The sequence below is a fragment of the Mangifera indica genome, chromosome 15 (assembly GCF_011075055.1).
Source record: "Mangifera indica cultivar Alphonso chromosome 15, CATAS_Mindica_2.1, whole genome shotgun sequence".
NCBI lineage: Eukaryota > Viridiplantae > Streptophyta > Magnoliopsida > Sapindales > Anacardiaceae > Mangifera > Mangifera indica.
The window spans coordinates 14,235,386-14,257,600 of NC_058151.1; the positions used below are offsets into that span (position 1 = coordinate 14,235,386).

Here is a 22,215-nt window from a genome sequence, read left to right on the forward strand (position 1 = left end):
GTTCATTAATGATTAGAAATAATCATTTTCCCAGAGCTGTGTACGCACCCTTTACGCACTCCGCACTCTTCATGCACTCCGCATATACCTACGCACCTTGCACGTACTCTGCACGCACCCACGCATCCTTCACGTACCCTGTACGCACTCACACACTCCGCATGCACCCACACACCCTGTGACACACCCTGCATGCACTCACATACCCTATACATATTTTGTACGCACTTACACACCCATGCGGAGCTACGTATCCTATACAACCCTTACGTCTCATAAACTAAAATTGTCGAAAATGATGTAATAAACTAAAAGAATATTTTTAAAATTATAAATAAATTTATTTATAAAAATAAAAGTGCTATTTCTTTCCCTGAAAATTTTTCGTACAAATTTTTTTATCAATTTTAATTAATTACCCCCACTGTCAGACTCTCCCCTCTCCTTCTGACAAAGAAAACCACAACTTTACGTATTTTCTTACAGAGAGACTCCATCTGTCTGCTTCAAAGGACAGTCGTTGCTTTTCCAACTTGCAATGATAATGGAAGCCGTGTGGACTCCACCACATCAGTTTTATTATGTTACAATAAAGAATATTCACCTTGGAATAATTCACTGGTGAGTTTCAAGGAAAAGTTTTCCAAAGAGAAGAACAAGTAATTTACAGGAAACCCGAATGAATTGGGTTTGTGATTACAGAGTCTTTGCTCAGTCAATTTGCAATAATAACAAAAGATTGTATAGTTTTGAGATTGAATTGATTAAAAACAGAATACTTTACTATTTTTGAAAACAATAAGATTTTTCAGAAATAAAATATTTTTATCAAATTTATACCAAATAATTATTTATATATATTAAATTTTATCAAATATAATAATATGTATATATAATAATTTTTTAGTTAATATATTAAAATAATTTTTTAATTTTATAATATATATTACCCTAATTAATGCATTTATCAATGTATTGATTAAATCTTTAATTTTTTTTTTGAAAACAATAAAATTTATTTGAAACAAAATACCTCTATCAAATTTATACGAAATAATTATTTATAAATATTTAATTTTATTAAATATAATAATTACTTATTAAAATAATTTTTTAATTTTATAATAAAATATTATGCAAACTTATCCATGTATTGATGAGCATTAATCTTCTGTCTCTTCAGCTTCTTTATTTCCTGTTCTTACCTGCAAACACTGTTTTGTGGTGCCTGAAAACTTAGCTCTACTTCTCAGACAAACATACAGATCAAGCCGTCAACTTGTACTTGTACTTGTTCTAAACCTTTCCTTAATTATAATTACTTTCTTTTAATTGTCTATTTCTTCAGATTGCTTTTTTCTATAATTTTCCCTTATCAATTCTCTCTCGTTTTATTAGATCTGTTTCATACTCAGTATCAATAAATTTCGTTTTAAAAAAAAAAAATTAGCTCTGTTCTCAACTTCTCTTAATAGTATTACTGGTAGTGATCTGTTTGCTTCAAGCTAGACTACATTCATTGAGGGTTTGCTCTAAAAAACTTTTGACTTTGATAGTTGTTTGTTGTGTGTCTCTCTTTTTTCCCAGTTTGTTTATTAAGCTTTTCTCTTAAATGTTTGCTCAATTATTTTGTTATATAATATTGTCCACTTCTTTTTCTTTCATTTCCCTTGCCTGCTAATTACCCTTTAATTGTAGCTTTACTTGAAAAGATTTAAAAAAAAAAAAAAAACAGAGAGAGTGTGTGTGTGTGTGTGTCTGTACAAGTATTTATCGGCCATGGCTGAGGAAATAGTAGCGAGTGCTGCCGCGGAACTTGCATCAAAAACTACAGAGTCGGCCTATGATTTGCTTAAACAGCAGATATCATATGTGTTCAAGTACCAGAGCTACATCAACAACCTCAAGATTCAAGTTGAGGACCTCAGAATGAAAAGAGAAACAGTGGAGAAACCTGTAGAGTCGGCTGAAAGACAGGGGGAAGAGATTTATAATGCTGTTAAGAAATGGCTGAGTGATGTAGACGATTTCACTGAAAGGGTAGCAAAAGCCATCATTGAGGATGAAGATAAAGCAAATAAGGGCGGCTGTTTCAAATTGGGGTCATGTCCTAATTTGATTCAACGTTACAAGCTTGGAAAGGAAGCAGTGAAAGCGGCAGTGACTGGGGCCAATCTGTCGGGGAAAGGCAACTTCAATAGTGTTTCCTACCGTCCTGCTCTACAGAGGACAGAATCCATGTATGTCAGAGGCTACGAGGCCTTTGATTCTAGAGAGCAAGTTTTTCAAGAAATTATGGACACATTGAAGGATGGTAATGTTAACATGATTGGGGTGCATGGGATGGGAGGTGTGGGCAAAACTACACTGGTCAAAAAAGTAGCTTGGCAGGTGAAGGAAGACAAATTATTTCATGAGGTGGCCATTGCTGAGGTAACACACACCCCAGACTACAAAAAAATTCAAGAGCAGCTTGCTTCCGAATTAGGCTTGGAATTTAAGCAGGAGAGTGAATATCCGAGAGCTAGTCAACTACGTTCCAGGATAAAGAAGGAGAAGAGTTTACTGATAATACTGGATAATATTTGGACAAAACTTGACTTGGATGCAATTGGAATTCCTTCTGGGCCATGCACAATATTGCTAACTTCTAGAAAGCGGGATGTATTAAGCAAAGATATGGAGACTCAGAAGAACATCCTTGTTGATACTTTATCTGACGATGATGCATGGAATTTGTTTCGGAAGATTGTGGGCGATTCTGCAGAAAGCTCTGATTTTCATCTTCTAGCAGTTGAGTTTGTTAAAAAATGTTCGGGTTTACCGCTCGCAATCTCAACAATTGCAAATACATTAAAAAATGAGAGTCTTCACTTTTGGAAGGATGCCTTGGCTCAACTTAAAAGGTCTAATCCAAGACATATTCAAGATATGGAAGAAAGTCTGTGTTCTACTATTGAGCTGAGTTACAAATTTCTGAAAAATGAGGAAGCTAAATCGCTATTTCTTCTTTTTGCTCTAATAGAGGCTGGTGACACCTTTTCCATTGGTGACCTATTAAAGTATGGTATGGGTTTGAATTTGTTTGGGGGTGTTTATACATTAGAAGAAGGAAGGAATAGATTGCACTGGTTGATTGATCGTCTCAAAGCTTCTTGTTTGTTGTTGGATGGTGACAATGACCATACAATTAAAATGCATGATATTATTTATCTTGTTGCTGTATCGATTGCATCAACAGAGAAATTCATGTTTAATATTCAAAATGTCACCAGCTTGAAAGAAGAACTTAGGGAGAATATATCAAAAGATTCAACTGCTATTTCTCTTCCCTGTATAGATATTTATGACGGGCTTCCTCAACGGTTAGAATTTCCAAAACTGAAGCTGTTCTTCCAGTTTACGAACAATCCCTCACTACAAATCCCCAATGATTTTTTCGAAGAAACGAAAGAACTCAGAGTTTTAGATCTTACTGGATTTCATTTCTTTTCATTACCTTCATCCCTTTCTTGCCTCAAAAATCTTAAAACATTGTGTTTGGACAACTGCCTTTTGAAGGATTTAAGAATTTTGGGGGAGCTAAGTAAATTAGAAATTCTTAGCTTCATCAACTCTGATATTGATCAATTACCTGTAGAAATCGGACAATTGACTCAATTGAAGTTATTAGATTTGCGTAATTGTTTAAACCTTAAATACATTGCACCAAATGTCATCTCCTGCTTGTCTCAATTAGAAGAACTATATATGGGCAATAGCTTCGTTCAATGGGAAGTTGAAGGAGTGGATAATCAAGGACTAAGAAATGCTAGTCTTGAAGAGTTAAAGCAGTTGTCTAACCTAACAACTTTACATCTTCATGTTCAGGATGCTCGAGCTATGCCACAAGACTTGTTCTTCAAGAAATTGAAAAGTTATGAAATATATATAGGAGATAAATGGAAGTGGTCTGGTAAATATGGCCATTCAACTTCAAAAACATTCAAACTGAAGATAAGTGATAATAGTTATTTGAGACAGGGAATTAAAAGTTTGTTGAAGATGAGTGAAGAGCTCTTTCTTGAGGAAATGAATGGGGTTAGATATGTTCTTTGTGAAATCAATGTGGATGGTTTTCTACATTTAAGGCATTTGCATGTAAAGGACTGTCTTGATATTATGTATATCATTAACTCAGTTGCTTGGAACTTAGCCTTTCCAAAGTTGGAGACTTTGATCCTTTGTAATTTGATTAAATTGGAGAAAATATGTCATGGTCAACTCAATGCAGGATCTTTTAGCATATTAAGGATCATAGCAATAGAAAATTGTGATAGATTGGAGTATCTCTTTGAATTTTCCATTGTAAAAAACCTTATGCAGCTACAAAAAGTTAAAGCAACTGATTGTAAGAAGCTAAAAGAGATTTTTGCTGAAGAAAGTAATGAAATAAATAATGAGATTAAGCTAAATCAATTGAGCTTTCTGACACTACAACACCTACCCGAATTCATAAATATTAGCTCTGGCGTGAGTGTAAGTCTTCTTTTTTCAACTTTTCTTTTCATTTGATGTAAAAAGGTTTTTACTAGTTCATAAGTTATGTTTAAAGGAATCTTTGTTTCTACAGGTTGTCCTTCCAAGATTAGAGAACTTGAAATTATGTTCAAGTAATTTTGGGAACACACAGCTTGATCGATGCCTAGCAATGTCTTCCTATGGTGAATGCTTAAAAACCTTGATCGTGGAGGATTGCAATGGCTTGAAATTTTTGTTTTTATCCTCTATGGTCAAAAATCTTAATCAACTTCAAGAGCTTGTGGTAAGCAATTGTAAGTCAATGGAACTAGTAATTGCCACAAAAGGAGTAGGAGAAGAGAATTTAATTGAATTCCCCTCCTTAAAAAAACTTCACATTGAGAGTTGCTCTAATTTGAAGACATTCTATAACAAATCTTTTTATCTAGACACAATGAGTGAAGAAGTGAAATCGGATAACTACTTTATCGATATAATTCCGCTCTTCGATGAAAAGGTAATTAGTTTATTTGTTATTGCCTTGAAAATATTGTTTAGGTTTTGACAGCAGTTCAATTTGACGTAATATTTGAACAACTTGTTCATTGTGAGATTATGGGTCTTTCATACCAAATTATTAACATCATGAATTGTTTCCTGCAGGTTGCTTTTCCAAGCTTGGAGGAGATGGTGCTCTTACACTTGAATAACTTGCAACTGATATGGCACAACAAAAAACTCCATGGGGAATCCTTTAAGAAACTAAAAGTAGTGAAAGTTCGATCCTGTGAAAACTTATTGACTATTGTTCCATCTAATACTCAAGGAAATCTGACCTTTTGCTATTTAGAGACATTGGCTGTTCAGGATTGTCCGAGTATGAAAAGTCTCTTTCCAGTTTCTACTTCTACTAGTCTTGTGCAACTTAAAACGCTAAATATAATATATTGCAACCTGGAGGAAATTATTTCTGAGGAGGAAGTTAATGGGGCCCCTACTTTTTCGTTTCCACAATTGGAAGAAATCTACCTTCACTCTTTACCAAAACTCAAGTGTTTCTATAAGCGGTCGCATGCAATAGACTGGCCAATGCTAAGAAGTTTGTATGTGTTTGATTGCAGGAAGATAAAGTTATATGCGTCAAAATTTCCTAGCTTCCAAGACAGAGACAGGGAGAGTCAACCTGCCCTTTTTTTGTTAGAAAAGGTATTATTTCTGTTGCATCCCTCCTCACTCATAAATGAAACATCTTTACATTATCCAAATTGATTAGATCATAATCCCGGTTGCACTTTTTAGTATGATTGGTGTACAATTAAGTATCCAGCACAAAAGGAAGCCTAATAGGCTGAGGAACTCCTCCCAAGTATAAGCCCAGAAACCTTCCGTTAACCAATTGGTGTTAAATAACAATTAGGCATAAAAATTAAGATTTGAATTAGGCATCAGTCATTTTCTGTTTCCAATTCATAAGTAGGACATTGATGTTTGTATTGCAAATGAAAATAAACCAAGAGGTACTTTTCCTTTTACTTGATTATAATAAATTTATTTTTCTCTGTAAGTCCATCAAGTTAATATATATTAATCAACTGAATGTTTCCATTATAGCAATATAATTTACATTATTTCCAGATTAAGTGTCTGTTATATATGTTTTTAATTGCTTATAATTAGATGTATATAACTTGTGACCCTCGGAACCATTTATACATATATAATCCCAGTTGTTTATTTGTGTGCTATGGTGCACTGTTGATGACTAAATTCAGACGCCTACTTATTTGCTGGTTCATGATTTTCAGGTCATACCAAAATTGGAAATGTTTGGTTTAGACGCTCATGACTTTAGATTGACATTCCTCTACAATGATCTAGCTGAGAGCTTTGGCAAACTTAAAATACTTCAGCTTTGGAACTTTGATGATGAATATGTTGCTTCTGTGTTTTTCTTCCTTCAAAGGTTAAATTGTTTAGAAACACTTTATTTTGTTGATAATAGTTTCAAAGAGCTATTGCCCTATGAAAAGGGACATATATGGAAACAAGATTTTCGAGGGGACACATCTCATCAAAATCTTCAGACTCTGCAAGTATCAAGGTGTCATTGTTTGACAATTTTAATGCCTTATGCAACATCTTTCAATAATCTTGCAACTCTAAAGGCAAGCAATTGTGATGGATTAGCCAAAGTCCTATCATGTGAAGCAGCCAAAACACTTGTCAATCTAAAAACACTGATAATAAGAGATTGCAAGTCAGTGATAGAGGTAATAGCTAATGAGGGAGGCAAAGAAGAAGAGATTATTTTCGGCAAATTGAAATTTTTAAAGCTTTGTTGTTTATCAAGCCTCACATGCTTTTGCTCAGCCAATTATTCCTTCAAATTCCCTTGTTTGAAGCTAGTTGTTGTGTATCAATGCCCAAGATTGAATATTTTTTCTCGAGGACTGTTAAACACACCATTGCTAAATAAAGTACAATGGACTAAAGATGATGATGAGGAAGAACACCTTTGGAAGGATGATCTCAATTCTACCATCCAACAAATTTTTATAGATATGGTACTTACTCTCTCACAGATTTTTTTTTTAATTTCCCTTTTATGTCATGACTATTGATAAATGTTATATATTAATGGATAAAAGGTGATAATTTTAAATTCTGTACTATTTTTCATTTTGTTGCTACTGTATATTCTTTTAAATATATTGCCTATATTCTTTACTTCCTGTCAATATGAATTCTTATTCTTAACTTTAGGTAACTTTCTTTGTTAAGGTAACTTTAGACCATCCCCTTTTTTTAATTAATTTAATATTTTTGGTTTCATAGGTTGGCTTCCGTGACTCTGAACATTTGACAGTTTGAATTTCCCAAAATAAAAGAAAAAATATGGAATGATCAGTTACCAATCGATATATTCCGGAATTTAAAGTCTCTATTAGTGGATAAATTTTCAGATTTCTCAAGTGGTATTCCATCCAAAGTGCTATGCTACTTCAAAAATTTGGAAATGTTGGATGTAAAAAGTTGTGAGTCACTAGAACAAGTGTTTGATTTGGAGGATAATCATCATGAAATTTCAGGCTTACATAAATTGAAATCATTGAAAATTGACAATTTGCAACAGCTTGAGATACGTATTTACTTTGTTTATGCTGTTGGGTCTTGTTCAACTGCAAGAGATAGAGGTGAAAAACTGTGCATTAATAGAAGAAATCATCAAAAAGGGAGAGGAAAAGGGTGAAGTGAGTGATAAAATTATAATCCCTCAATTAAACTTTGTCATGCTTGAGTCCTTGCCTAACTTGAAAAGCTTCTTTTTTGGAAGTAATATTTTGGAATGTCCTCCCTTGAAAACTATTATCATTAAGGACTGTCAAAAGATCCAAATGAAGGAGTTCAGTATTCATCTTACATCAATTTTCACTGAAAAGGTAAGCTTGTTTCAGTTCTTATTGCAGGATAAGTTAATTTTATCAACATAATTGTTGTTCAAATAAAACAAATATTTTTATGTGCTTGCAGGTTGAATTACCCACCATGGGATCATCTTCTTGCTTCCAGAATTTAACAATCTTGGTCATCGATGGCTTTGATCAATTAAAATATTTATTCCCATCGTATACATTGAAAAATTTTTTCAAACTGAAGGAGCTTGAGATATCTAATTGTATGTTCATGGAAAGAGTAATTGATGCAGATGAAGGGAGAACAAGAATGATGCTGTTTCCTAAATTATACCAGCTGAAGCTTAGAGATCTTTCAAAACTCACAACATTCTGCAACTCCACTGTAAATTTTGTTGAAATGCCCTCCTTATTCAGACTGTGTATTGACAATTGCCCGAGTAATCAAACATTCATCTTCAGTTCTATATGTGTTGACATGACATCATCAAGCAAACAACCTAAAGGAATGAGCGCAAATGAGAACTCTACTCAGTTGCAATCTCTTTTTGATAAGAAGGTGATCTGTCCTTTTATTTTGTTTGTAATTTTTTCTTATCCATCATATCTAATTTATAATTTTAGAAGTTACTAATAGTGGATGTTATGTTATAATTGTAATTTGAAATCTTCAGATAAGACTCCCTAGTTTGGAGCAATTGCAAATCAGCTATGCTGATCGATTGGTAAATTATGGAACGATGAGGTCTCTTTGGATTCCTTCTGCAAATTAAATTGTGTGTTTGTACGCTTTTGTAAAAGACTTGTTAGTATTTTTCCATCTAACATGCTTGGGAGTCACCAAAAACTAGATACATTGGAAGTACAAAACTGTGATTCAGTTGAAGAGATATTTGGAGTACTTGAGAAAAGCTCTGGCACGGTGGAGGAAATTGTTCCCAAGGAGAAAGCAATCCCTAGGTTTGTGTTTTCTAAATTAACCAGGTTGAATTTACAGATGCTACCAAGTCTCAAAAGTTTTTTCCCGAAGATACTTATTTCAGAATGGCCAGATTTAGAAGTGTTGAAGGTGCATGGATGTAATAACGTGAAGATCTTTGCTTCAGAATTATTGAGCATCCCAGGGAGTCATGGATACAGTCAACAAGCACTGTTTTTTTGTTTACCAGGTATGAGCATCAAGTACTTGATTAAATCATGTCTATAATTTAATAAGTAGAAGGCACTGTTACTAATTTTGCGGAATTTGGCTCTCTCTTTAACTTATTTTATATTGTTTCATAAAAAGATTATTATTATTAGCTATGCGGAATTTTTCTTGTTGGAAAACATTATCATCATTATCATTATGGATACAGTAAGTCCCAAATATAACAAATTTCAGCATATATATTGCTACCCACATAAATTAATCATCTTTTCTTTTTCGTTTCAACACTTTGACTGATTTCCCAGGATGCATTCCCTAGCTTGGAAGAACTAGAATTATGTGAAATGCCTGAGCTATCGCATGTGTGGAAAGGAAAGTTTCAGCCTTGCAATGCTTTTCAAAATCTCAAGACTCTGAAAGTGTCAGAATGTGGCAGTTTAGAAAATTCATGGTCCTCATCGGTGCCTTTCCAGAATTTAGAAACTCTGCAGGTATCAAAGTGTGATGGATTGAGATATTTACTAACCCCCTCAAAAGCCAAAACTCTGGATCGACTTACAAGAATGAATTTATCTGATTGCAAAATGATGGAGGAAATTATAACACATTTGGGAGGTGAAGTAATAGAGAATTCAATCATTTTCAGCAAATTGGATCATTTGGAACTTCACTGTTTGGCCAGCCTTAAAAGCTTCTGTTGTGGGGATTATACTCTGGAATTCCTATCCTTGAAAAAAGTAGTAGTCAGAAAGTGCTTGGAGATGGAGACTTTTTGTCGTGGAGTTTTAAGCACACCAAAGCTCCAAAGACTACAGTTTACAGAAGGAGAAGATAAAGTTGAAGAATGTTGGGAAGGCAACCTTAATTCCACCATACAATATTTATTCAAAAAAATGGTATAACATTGTTGACTCACCAATGATTTGAGTTGATTGAATTCATGGTTTTTAATTTTTGTTAATTCAATGTGCTCTGCTTTATGATTACAGAACGTGCGGCGCTCCAAAGAAGATTGAGGTCATTCCTTCAACTAGTTTGTGATAGATCACGGCTCTATTTCCTCCAGGTGAAAAGGGACTTTGTTACTGCCATCTTTTTAGCTGATTTTATCCTCACATTTTGTTGGAGGTGAAGTGCCCTCTGTTTACACATTTGTCCATTTGTTGTTTTATGTATTTTAATTTCCCGAGTTGCTAAGACACTTTGGGCGGACCAGATTGTTGTCTTGTTAATTTGTGTGCTGAAGAATTATGTCATCAATTGAAGACCTTGTATCCTTGTAAAAGCAATCAAAACAGAGCGAGCCCTTGTATCAATTTATGAAGAGGGCAATAACACAATGTCACATTCAGCTAAATATTCAACAACTCTTTTCTTTTGCTCCATATAAAATATAATTTAATTTGAGAACCAAAATTATAATGAAAAAGTAATGATGATTCAAATTAACTCTTTGAGTGAGAACAATCTGATGTAACTTGAAGTTCTTTTGCCTCAAAGAGTGCTCCAAAACCCCAAAGCCCATAACAGAGCTCAAGTAACCACTCTATATAAAAATTAAGTCCCTCTTGCAGAGAGAGTAGCGAAGAGATAATATGCATGTATGAATATTTTATATTTTGTTTTGAATAAAAATGTACACGGTTCGGTTTAGGCACTTGTTGCTGATTGAATGCTTACACCTACTTATTTTCTTGTTCATGATTTTTAGGTCATGCCAAATCCGGAATGGTTGGGTTTAGACACTCATGACTTCACATTGACATTCCGACAAACTTAAAATACTTTAGATAAGTAATAAGATAATTACAAGAATGTGAAACTTATTGATTAGGAGTCAATACAATATTGTCAATATTCAATATTATAATTTCATCAAATATTGAAATGAATCCTTATTTTTTACTTCAGGTAACTTTCTTCATATTGGCTCCTTAAACTTCAAAATCCCAGTAATAACCTGTTTTAATTAATTTAATTTTAGGTTCCACAGATTTGTTTCTGTAATATTAAACATTTGACGCTCTCTAAATCACCAATATTAAAAAAAATATATAGAATGGTCAGTTGCAAATCGACTTATTTTGGAAGTTACAATCTCTAATGGTGGATAAAGTTTTGGATATGTCAAATGGTATTTCATCTAGTGTGCTATGCCGAGTTAAAAATTTGGACATGTTGAATGCAAAAAGTTGTGAGTCATTATTAGAAAAAGTATTTGATTGGGAGGAAAATCATCGAGAAATTTTGGGCTTACAAAAATTAAAATCATTAAAAATTGACAATTGCAACGGCTTGAGATGCATATTTACTCTATTTGTGCTGTTGGGTTTGGTTCAACTGCAAAAGATAGAGGTGAAAAATTGTGTTTTGATCAAAGAAATCATAAAAAGGAAAGGGAAAAAGATGGAGTGAGTGATAAAATTATAGTCCCTCAATTAAACTCTATTAAGCTTGAATTATTGCCTAACTTGACGAGCTTCTATTCGAGAAGTAATATTTTGGAATGTCCTCCCTTGCAAACTATTATTGTTCAAGACCCGTCAAAAGATCCATATAAAGGAGTTCAGTATTCATCTTGCATCATTTTTCATGCAATTTTGTTCTCCTTATTAAGTCTCTGGAAAAAGAATTGTCCTGGTATTCAAAAATTCATCTCCAGTTCTGAATGTGTTATCATGACATTATCAAGCGATGAACCTGAAGGAATGAGTGCAGAGGATAACCATACTCACATGCAATCTCTTTTTAATAAAAAGGTAATCCATCCTCCTTTTTTTTTTTTTTTTCAGTTTTTCCTCTTTCTAATCTATTTTATTTCGATTCAAGCTAATTTATATGTTTAGGATTTACTAATAATGGATGGTTATGTCTAATTGCAATTGTAAATAAATTCTTGACGTAAGATTTCCTTGTTTGGAAAAACTGGAAATTATTCAGGCTGATGAATTGGTAAAGATTTGGGATGATCAACTCTCTTTGGATTCCTTCTGCAAATGAAATTGCGAATTTGTGTACTTTTGTAAAAGACTTGTTAGTGTTTTTCCATCCAACATGCTCGGGTGTCACTAGAAACTAAAATGTTTTTATGTACAAAACTGTGATTCAGTGGAAGAGATATTTAAAGTATTGGAGAAAACCTTTGGCTTTGTGGAGGAAATTGTTGCCGAGGAGGAAGCAATCCCTTGGTTTGTGCTCTCAAAATTAACCAGGTTGAGTCTTCAGATGATACCAAGTCTCGAAAGTTTCTATCCAAAAATACATATTTCAGAACGGTCAGTTTTAGAAAAGTTGTATTGTAAGCGGATGTGATAATATGGAGATCTTTGCTTCAGAATTATTGAGCATCCGAGGGAGTCATGGAGGGAGTCAACAACCACTGTTCTTTGCTTACAAGGTATGGCCCTCAAATACCCTATTAAATCATGCCTATAATTTAACAAGTAGAAGGCACTATTACTAATTTTGCAGAATTTTGACTCTCTGTTTTACTCATTTTATCTAATCTCTTAAAAGATTATTATTATTAGCAATACCTAATTTTTTGTACTGGGAAACATTATTGATATTATCTTTTTGGATAATGTAAGCCTGCGAATATCACAAATCAGAACACATAACTTGCTACCCACCTAAATTAATCATCTTTTATTTTTCGTTTCAACACCTTTTTTTATGATTGACTGATTTCCAGGGTGCATTCCCTAGCTTGAAAGAACTAATGTGAAATGCCCAGGTTGTTGCTTCTATGGAGAGGAAAATTTCAGCCTAGTGATGCTTTTCAAAATCTCAGGACCATAAAAGTGTCAGAATGTAGCAGTTTGGAAGATTCATGGTACTCATCTGTGTCTTTCCAGAATATGGAAACTGCGAGTTTCAAAGTGTGATAGAATGAGATATTTACCGACCCTCTTAAAAGCAAAAACTCTGAATCGACTTACAAGAATAAATGTATCTGATTGCAAAACGATGGAAGAAATTGTAACATATTTGGGAGATGATATAATAGAGAATTCAATTGTTTCCTGCAAATTGGATTGTTTGGAACTTGGGTATTTGTCCAGCCTTAAAAGCTTTTGTTGTGGAGACTATACTCTGGAATTGCCATCCCTGAAAAAAGTAATCATCAGACAATGCTTGGAGATGGAGAGTTTTTCCCATGGAGTTTTAAGAACACCAAAGCTCAAAAAACTACAATTGACAGGAGGCGAGGATGAAGTAGAAGAATGTTGGGAAGGCAACCTTAATTCCACTACACAAGATTTGTTCAAGAATATGGTATATTATTGGCACACAAAATAACCTCATGCATTCAGTGTGCTATGCTTCATGATAACAGAATGTGCGGAGCTCCAAAGAATATTGAGGTCATTACTTCAAATAGTCTGTGACACACTGCGGCTCAACTGATTTTATTAACTCATTTTGTTTAAGGTGGAATGCCCTCTTTGTACATATTTGTTCTGTTGTAGTTGGATTTGTTTTATGTATTCCAATTTCTCCAAGTTGCCGAACACTTTGGGCAAACAAGACAATACATGTTGACGCTTTATTGAATAGTCTTTACAAGGAACAACAGTGGTTTTTTATTTATGCAAATTTGTTGAGAGTACACTATCCACAATGAAAAAAAAATCTATTATTACAGATATGAGCATCGTTAAGATCATGTTAAATTTCTACAAAACCAAAACTTAGATCAAAGACATTTATTTCTGATTAACAACTGGGGAGAGACATTCAATTTCCTATTTAATTCAATTGCAAATTTAAGACCTTGAGAGCACACATGCACACACATATGGATTAACTGAGACTTTCACCTCTGTTAAGTTTCAACATAGAAAATGCATAGTTTATAACTTTCTGACAATACACCAGAGATTACTGAGTGCTTTTTTTCTGGAATAATATCACTCATCAGGGAGATTTTATTCAAGAAATAAAATCTTTCTTGTAATTCAAAACTTGAGCTTTTCTATCAGGAACATTTTCTCGTATCATTTTTCATTGGAAGACAAGAATCCTTTGGTCTTGGACAAGTTCTCTCCTTTATTTCAAGGAAGATAAGAATTGCACGTACTTTATTCTTTTTAAAGTAATGCTTGATGCTTTGGTATTTCTTGTTACATGCTTTATTAAAGTTTGGGTCATGCCATGGCCAATGGATTACAACCGATACTTTCCACTCATTTTCCAAATCTGGCCATGAAGGATGACAAAGGACAACTATTTAGATGCGACGACAAAGGACTACAAAACGCCCTTCGTCTCTTCTTTCTAATTTGGATGATGTTTCATTATTTAGATCTAGATGACGAAGGGTTTTCCTTCATCGAAAAAGACTTTTGCTTTTTTCGATCACCAACCAGTTTCCTAAGTCACTGGAGATGAAACTTGGAAAGGGGGAAAATTGAATCTTTTAAAGTTTAATTATGGGGGGGGGGGGGGGGTAAATATGAGTTTTCTAAACTAAGGGAGAAAAGTGATATAAATTTAGTAGGTTTTAGGATTTATGAATAAAATAATAATTTTATTTATACTTTTAATTGAAAATTTGAACGACATTTAACTTATAGGTGAGTATCTGATTTTTCATCTATCATGAGTATAATTTTGTGATTAGACTAAAATTTAAATGAAAAATTGTCTATTTTTTCTATTTAAAATAATTAATTTATTCAGACTGATTTGATGTGTGACGTTATTTGAATTAATTTGTATCTGAATTTTAGTTTTACAATTTAAATTTAACTTAATTTTTTTAATAATATTGTTTATTTTATGCCTGCATAAGGGTTATTATTTATTTTATTAATAAAATTATTTATCTAATTAAGTAATTTTCAATTCACAAATATTTAGAAAATCTTTGAATAATAAACCATGAAATTTGACTCCAAATTTTAATTTAACAGCTTGTTTATTTGGTTAAAGACATTATTTATTGCATCAAATAAAATCACAGTGAGATCAAATTTATCTGTATCTGGCCTCCACTCAGCTCCAAACTACCTTAAAATTCTAGATCCAATTTTCAATGCATAAAATACTTCACAATTATTGAAGTTGCATTGCTTCAAGGCCGGCGGGATGGCCCATGGGCTACTATAATACATACCCGGCACTGTTACTAATTTTGCGGAATTTTGACTCTCTTTAACTTATTTTATCTTATTTCTTAAAAGATTATTGTTATTAGCAATGTGGAATTTTTCTTGTTGGAAAACATTATCATCATTATCATTATGGATACAGTACGTCCCAGATATCACAAATTTCAGCATATATATTGCTACCCGCATAAATTAATCATCTTTTCTTTTTCCTTTCAATACTTTTTTTGTGATTGACTGATTTCAACACTTTGACTGATTTCCCAGGATGCATTCCCCAGCTTGGAAGAACTAGAATTATGTGAAATGCCTGAGCTATCGCATCTGTGGAAAGGAAATTTTCAGCCTTGCAATGCTTTTCAAAATCTAAAGACTCTGAAAGTGTCAGAATGTGGCAGTTTAGAAAATTCATTGTCCCCATCGGTGTCTTTCCAGAATTTAGAAAGTCTGCAGGTATCAAAGTGTGATGGATTGAGATATTTACTAACCCCCTCAAAAGCCAAAACTCTGGATCGACTTACAGGAATGAATGTATCTGATTGCAAAATGATGGAGGAAATTATAACACATTTGGGAGGTGAAGTAATAGAGAATTCAATCATTTTCAGCAAATTGGATCATTTGGAACTTCACTGTTTGGGCAGCCTTAGAAGCTTCTGTTGTGGGGATTATACTGAGGAATTCCCATCCTTGAAAAAAGTAGTAGTCAGAAAGTGCTTGGAGATGGAGACTTTTTGTCATGGAGTTTTAAGCACACCAAAGCTCCAAAGACTACAGTTTACAGAAGGAGAGGATAAAGTTGAAGAATGTTGGGAAGGCAACCTTAATTCCACCATACAATATTTATTCAAAAAAATGGTATAACATTGTTGACTCACCAATGATTTGAGTTGATTGAATTCATGGTTTTTAATTTTTGTTAATTCAATGTGCTCTGCTTTATGATTACAGAATGTGCGACGCCCCAAAGAAGATTGAGGTCATTCCTTCAACTAGTCTGTGATAGGGGAGGAACTCCTATCGTATATATATAAAAGCTGAAAAACCCTCTGTTAACCAGTTGATGTAGGATGCAAATTGGGCCGAACAATACAGTACACCAACTTCAGTTTCCGATTCTTATGTAATGTAGAACATTAATTTATGTTTCTCTTCCGACTCTAATAAACGAAGAAATGTTTTTCCCTTCGCTTTGAATATAATAAAATTATATTTCTCTTTAAATCTATTGAGTTATAAACGAACTAGATGTTTCAGTTGCATGATATTATTCATTTTGTTGATTAAAATTTGTTGTTCATTTTTGTAATTCATTATGATAAACCAATTTCTTATTTTGTATTAACATTTGGCTAATAAAAGTAGGTAAGAGTTTTGCCTTTCATGTTTCCATTTACAGAAATATAATTTACCTAATTTCCATATCAAAGACCTGCTTATATATCTTTGTACTTGCTTATATTTAGAAATATATATATAAAAAACGTGTGACACCTGTACTGTTTATATATTAAAATCCTAGTTATTTGCTTGTGCATTGTGGGGTACTTGTTGCTGATAAGTAATAAGATAATTACAGGAATGTGAAATTTATTGATTAGGAGTCAATACAATATTCAACATTATAATTTCATCAAATATTTTTTACTTCAGGTAACTTTCTTCATATTGGCTCCTTAAAAATCAAAATCCCAGTAATAACCTGTTTTAATTAATTTAATTTTAGGTTCCATTGATTGGTTTCTGTAACATTAAACGTTTGACGCTCTCTAAATCACCAATATTAAAAGAAAAATATAGAATGACTAGTTACAAATAGACTTATTTTGGAAGTTACAATCTCTAACGGTGGATAAAGTTTTGGATATGTCAAATGGTATTTCATCCAGTGTGCTATGCCGAGTTAAAAATTTGGACATGTTGAATGTAAAAAATTGTGAGTCATTATTAGAAAAAGTGTTTGATTTGGAGGAAAATCATCAAGAAATTTTGGGCTTAAAAAAATTGACAATTGCAACAGCCTGAGATGCATATTTACTCTGTTTGTGCTGTTGGGTTTGGTTCAACTGCAAAAGACAGAGGTGAAAAATTGCGTTTTGATCAAAGAAATCATAAAAAGGAAAGGGAAAAAGATGGAGTGATAAAATTATAGTCCCTCCATTAAACTCTATTAAGCTTGAGTTATTGCCTAACTTGACGAGCTTCTATTCGAGAAGTAATATTTTGGAATGTCCTCCCTTGCAAACTATTATTGTTCAAGACCTGTCAAAAGATCCATATGAAGGAGTTCAGTATTCATCTTGCATCATTTTTCATGCAAATTTTGTTGAAATGTTCTCCTTAGTAAGTCTCTGGAATAAGAATTGCCCTGGTATTCAAAAATTCATCTCCGGTTCTGAATGTGTTATCATGACATTATCAAGCGATGAACCTGAAGGAATGAGTGCAGAAGAGAACCATACTCACATGCAATCTCTTTTTAATAAAAAGGTAATCCATCCTCCTTATTTTGTGTTCAGTTTTTCCTCTTTCTAATCTATTTTATTTCGATTCAAGCTAATTTATATGTTTAGGATTTACTAATAATGGATGGTTATGTCTAATTGAAATTGTAAATGAATTCTTGACGTAAGATTTCCTTGTTTGGAAATATTGGAAATTATTCAGGCTGATAAATTGGTAAAGATTTGGGATGATAAACTCTCTTTGGATTCCTTCTGCAAATGAAATTGCGAATTTGTGTACTGTTGTATAAGACTTGTTAGTGTTTTTCCATCCAACATGCTCGGGTGTCACTAGAAACTAGAATGTTTCTATGTACAAAACTATGATTCAGTTGAAGAGATATTTGAAGTACTGGAGAAAACCTTTGGCATTGTGGAGGAAATCGTTGCCGAGGAGGAAGCAATCCCTTGGTTTGTGTTAGAGCTCGGGTCTACGTGAAGAAGAAGAGAAGTGGAAGAAGGATGAAACCGAAGGTGCAAGCGGTAAAGCTGACAGAGGGCACCAGTGGTAACAATAACAGAGAGCAAGTTATTGGAACGGAAGGCAATAGTCCAGAAGCTGTTGGTGAGAATGCTGATAACAATATTAATATGCAGCCCAGGGGAGCTCCAGATGGCAGCATTCCAGTGGCAGAAAGGACAACAGACATGCAGCAAAAGTTTAGAGATATGCTGGGAAAGATGGAGACTATGAAAACATTGGATGCTGAGCTGGCAGCGGAGGATTGGGTGAGCGGCAGTAAGGAGGCCAGAAATAGGGAGCTGGGAAGGATGGAAGGCAATTTTGGAGAAAAGAAAGAAGGGGAGTAGGGGAGAGTTCCAGCCTCTCGAAAGCTGGTGGGGTGTTGGGTTTTGTTGGTATTTTGCGTTAATGGTTTGTATTGGTTTGCTAGATTATTGCTGCGTTGATGGAAAATTTCATGTATTAACTTGGGAGTGCCGATTGTTTTGAGTTGTTGAAAGCAGCAAATATGCAATGTTATTCAGACTCATCTTATGATGAAATGTTCCATTTAAATCAATAGATTTCTTGCTCTGTTTCTTACAATATTTACTGTTACATTTAGAAAGTAAGCAATACAGATTATCCTACGCGTAACTGCTACTGCCTGGAATCCTTTATTCACTGGACCAGCAAAGGGAAGAGGTTCTCCTGGTAACCGTTGCGATCTCTAGGTACCTAACAGTTTGTGCTTTCTAAATTAACCAGGTTGAGTCTTCAGATGCTACCAAGTCTCAAAAGTTTCTACCCAAAAATACATAATTCAGAATGGCCAGTCTTCAGATGCTGTTATCTCCTGCAAGAGTATCAATTCTCTCTCGTTTTATTAGATCTGTTTCATACTCAGTATCAATAAATTTCGTAAAAAAACAAAAAGAAAATTAGCTCTGTTCTCAACTTCTCTTAATAGTATTACTCGTAGTGATCTGTTTGCTTCAAGCTAGACTACATTCATTGAGGGTTTGCTCTTAAAAACTTTTGACTTTGATACTTGTTTGTTGTGTGTCTCTTTTTTTTCCCAGTTTGTTTATTAAGCTTTTCTCTAAATTATTTTGTTATATAATATTGTCCACTTCTTTTTCTTTCATTTCCCTTGCCTGCTAATTAACCTTTAATTGTAGCTTTACTTGAAAAGATTAAAAAAAAAAAAAAAACAGAGAGAGTGTGTGTGTGTCTGTACAAGTATTTATCGGCCATGGCTGAGGAAATAGTAGCGAGTGCTGCCGCGGAACTTGCATCAAAAGCTACAGAGTCGGCCTATGATTTGCTTAAACAGCAGATATCGTATGTGTTCAAGTCCCAGAGCTACATCAACAACCTCAAGAATCAAGTTCAGGAGCTCAGAACGAAAAAAGAAAGAGTGGAGAAATCTGTAGATTCCGCTGAAAGACAGGGGGAAGAGATTCATAACGATGTTAACAATTGGCTGCGTGCTGCGGATGATTTCACTGAAAGGGAAGCAAAAGCCATCATTGAGGATGGAGATCAAGCAAACAAGGGCAGCTGTTTAAAACTGAAGTCTTGTCCTAATTTGATTCAACGTTACAAGCTTGGAAAGGAAGCAGTGAAAGCGGCAGTGACTGGGGCCAATCTGTTGGGGAAAGGCAACTTCAGTAGTGTTTCCTATCGTCCTGCTCTACAGAGGACAGAATCCATGTATGTCAGAGGCTACGAGGCCTTTGATTCTAGAGAGCAAGTTTTGCAAGAAATTATGGACACATTGAAGGATGGTAATGTTAGCATAATTGGGGTGTATGGGATGGGAGGTGTGGGCAAAACTACACTGGTAAAAAAAATAGCTTGGCAGGTGAAGGAAGACAAGTTATTTCATGAGGTGGCCATTGCTGAGGTAACACCAACCCCAGACAACAAAAAAATTCAAGAAAAACTTGCTTTTGATTTAGGCTTGGAATTTAGGCAGGAGAATGAATATGAGAGAGCTGGTCTACTGCGCAAGAGGATAAAGAAGGAGAAGAATTTACTTATAATACTGGATAATATTTGGACAAAACTTGACTTTGATGCAATTGGAATTCCTCTTGGGGATGCTGAGAAAGAAAGAAAAGATGATAATATCAAGCCATGCACAATATTGTTAACTTCTAGAAAGCAGGATGTATTAAGGAAAGATATGAACACTCAGAAGAACATCCTTGTTGATACTTTATCTTACGATGACGCATGGAAATTGTTTCGGAAGATTGTGGGTAACTCTGCAGAAAGCTCTGATTTTCGTCCTCTAGCAGTTGAGTTTGTTACAAAATGTTCAGGTTTACCAATTGCAATCTCAACAATTGCAAGTACATTGAAAAATGAGAGTCCTCACGTTTGGAAGGATGCCTTGGCTCAACTTAAAAGGTCTAATCCAAGACATATTCTAGATATGGAAGAAAGTGTGTGTTCTACTATTGAGCTGAGTTACAAATTTCTGAAAAATGAGGAAGCTAAATCACTATGTCTTCTTTTTGCTCTAATAGAGGCTGGTGATACCTATTCCATTGGTGACCTATTAAAATATAGTATGGGTTTGAATTTGTTTGGAGGTGTTTATACATTAGAAGAAGGAAGGAATAGATTGCACGAGTTGATCGATCGTCTCAAAGCTTCTTGTTTGTTGTTGGATGGTGACAATGACCATAGAATTAAAATGCATGATATTATTTATCTTGTTGCTGTATCGATTGCATCAACAGAGAAATTCATGTTTAATATTCAAAATGTCACCAGCTTGAAAGAAGAACTTGGGGAGCATATATCAAAAGATTCAACTGCTATTTCTCTTCCCTATATAGATATTTATGACGGGCTTCCTCAACGGCTAGAATTTCCAAAACTGAAGTTGTTCTTCCAGTTTACGAACAATCCCTCACTACAAATCCCCAATGATTTTTTCGAAGAAACGAAAGAACTCAGAGTTTTAGATCTTACTGGATTTCAATTCTTTTCATTGCCTTCATCCCTTTCTTGCCTAAAAAATCTTAAAACATTGTGTTTAGACGACTGCCTGCTGAAGGATTTAAGAATTTTGGGAGAGCTAAGTAAATTAGAAATTCTTAGCTTCGCAAACTCTGATATTGAACAATTACCCGCAGAAATTGGACAATTGACCCGATTGAAATTATTAGATTTGAGCAATTGTTTAAACCTTAAATACATTGCACCAAATATCATCCCCTGCTTGTCTCAATTAGAAGAATTATATATGGGCAACAACTTCGTTCAATGGGAACTTGAAGGAGTGGATAATCAAGGACGAAGAAATGCTAGTCTTGAAGAGTTAAAGCAATTGTCTAACCTAACAGCTTTACATCTTCATGTTCAGGATGATCGAGTTATGCCACAAGATTTGTTCTTCAAGAAATTGGAAAGTTATAAAATAGTTATAGGCAATAAATGGAAATGGTCTGGTAAATGTGACCTTTCAACTTCGAAAACATTGAAACTCAAGATCAGTGATAGAATTTATTTGAGGGGTGGAATTAAAAGTTTGTTGAAGATAACTGAATATCTCTCTCTGGAAAAAATGAAGGGTTTTAGAAATGTTCTTTATGAACTCGATGTGGATGGTTTACCACATTTGAAGCATCTGGATGTAAAAGATGGTCCTGAGATTTTATATATCATTAACTCAGTTGCTTGGAAACCAGCCTTTCCCGAGTTGGAGTCGTTGATACTTTGCAATTTGATTAAATTAGAGAAGATATGTTATGGTCAACTCAATGCAGAGTCTTTTAGCAAATTAAGGATTATAAAAATAGAAAAATGTGATAGATTGGAGTATCTCTTTGCATCCTTCATTGCAAAAAGCCTTATACAGCTACAGGAAATTGAAGTGACTGGCTGTAAGAACCTAAAAGAACTTTTTGGTGAAGAAAGTGATGATCATGGTGATGAAATTGAGACGAATAATAAGACAGAGTTCAATCAATTATGCTCTTTGACACTACAACGCTTACCCAAATTCATTAATATCAGCTCTACCATGACGGTATGTTTTCCATTTTCCATTTTTTATTTTCTTTTGATGTAA

At 34.0% G+C, this 22,215-nt stretch overlaps 4 protein-coding genes across 6 annotated transcripts; all 4 read left to right on the plus strand.

The window, feature by feature from the left end:
- Nucleotides 1–1,169: 1,169 nt before the first annotated feature.
- On the plus strand, nucleotides 1,170–7,425 carry LOC123197196 (disease resistance protein At4g27190-like). The gene is made up of 5 exons (XM_044611368.1): nucleotides 1,170–4,518; nucleotides 4,613–5,017; nucleotides 5,164–5,706; nucleotides 6,306–7,064; nucleotides 7,336–7,425. The coding sequence occupies exons 1-5, from the start codon at nucleotides 1,780–1,782 to the stop codon at nucleotides 7,369–7,371; spliced, it is 4,482 nt and encodes a 1,493-aa protein (XP_044467303.1). The 5' UTR covers nucleotides 1,170–1,779; the 3' UTR covers nucleotides 7,372–7,425.
- A 229-nt stretch (nucleotides 7,426–7,654) lies between these two features.
- LOC123197197 lies at nucleotides 7,655–13,613 on the plus strand. Of its 3 annotated transcripts, none has more exons than XM_044611369.1 (5): nucleotides 7,655–7,940; nucleotides 8,032–8,472; nucleotides 8,588–9,082; nucleotides 9,369–9,959; nucleotides 10,053–10,420. In XM_044611369.1, the coding sequence occupies exons 1-3, from the start codon at nucleotides 7,659–7,661 to the stop codon at nucleotides 8,684–8,686; spliced, it is 822 nt and encodes a 273-aa protein (XP_044467304.1). In that variant the 5' UTR covers nucleotides 7,655–7,658; the 3' UTR covers nucleotides 8,687–9,082; nucleotides 9,369–9,959; nucleotides 10,053–10,420. The 3 variants fall into 3 exon arrangements, with proteins under 3 accessions (XP_044467304.1, XP_044467305.1, XP_044467306.1); XM_044611370.1 differs by lacking the exon at nucleotides 7,655–7,940 and having other exon boundaries at nucleotides 8,381–8,472; nucleotides 8,588–8,873; nucleotides 8,966–9,082; XM_044611371.1 differs by lacking the exons at nucleotides 7,655–7,940; nucleotides 10,053–10,420 and adding an exon at nucleotides 13,403–13,613 and having other exon boundaries at nucleotides 8,381–8,472.
- A 1,813-nt stretch (nucleotides 13,614–15,426) lies between these two features.
- LOC123197198 lies at nucleotides 15,427–16,214 on the plus strand. Its single transcript, XM_044611372.1, has 2 exons — nucleotides 15,427–16,037; nucleotides 16,131–16,214. The coding sequence occupies exons 1-2, from the start codon at nucleotides 15,486–15,488 to the stop codon at nucleotides 16,155–16,157; spliced, it is 579 nt and encodes a 192-aa protein (XP_044467307.1). The 5' UTR covers nucleotides 15,427–15,485; the 3' UTR covers nucleotides 16,158–16,214.
- A 2,801-nt stretch (nucleotides 16,215–19,015) lies between these two features.
- On the plus strand, nucleotides 19,016–22,215 carry LOC123197540 (probable disease resistance protein At4g27220). Its single transcript, XM_044611858.1, has one exon. The coding sequence runs from the start codon at nucleotides 19,381–19,383 to the stop codon at nucleotides 22,213–22,215; it is 2,835 nt and encodes a 944-aa protein (XP_044467793.1). The 5' UTR covers nucleotides 19,016–19,380.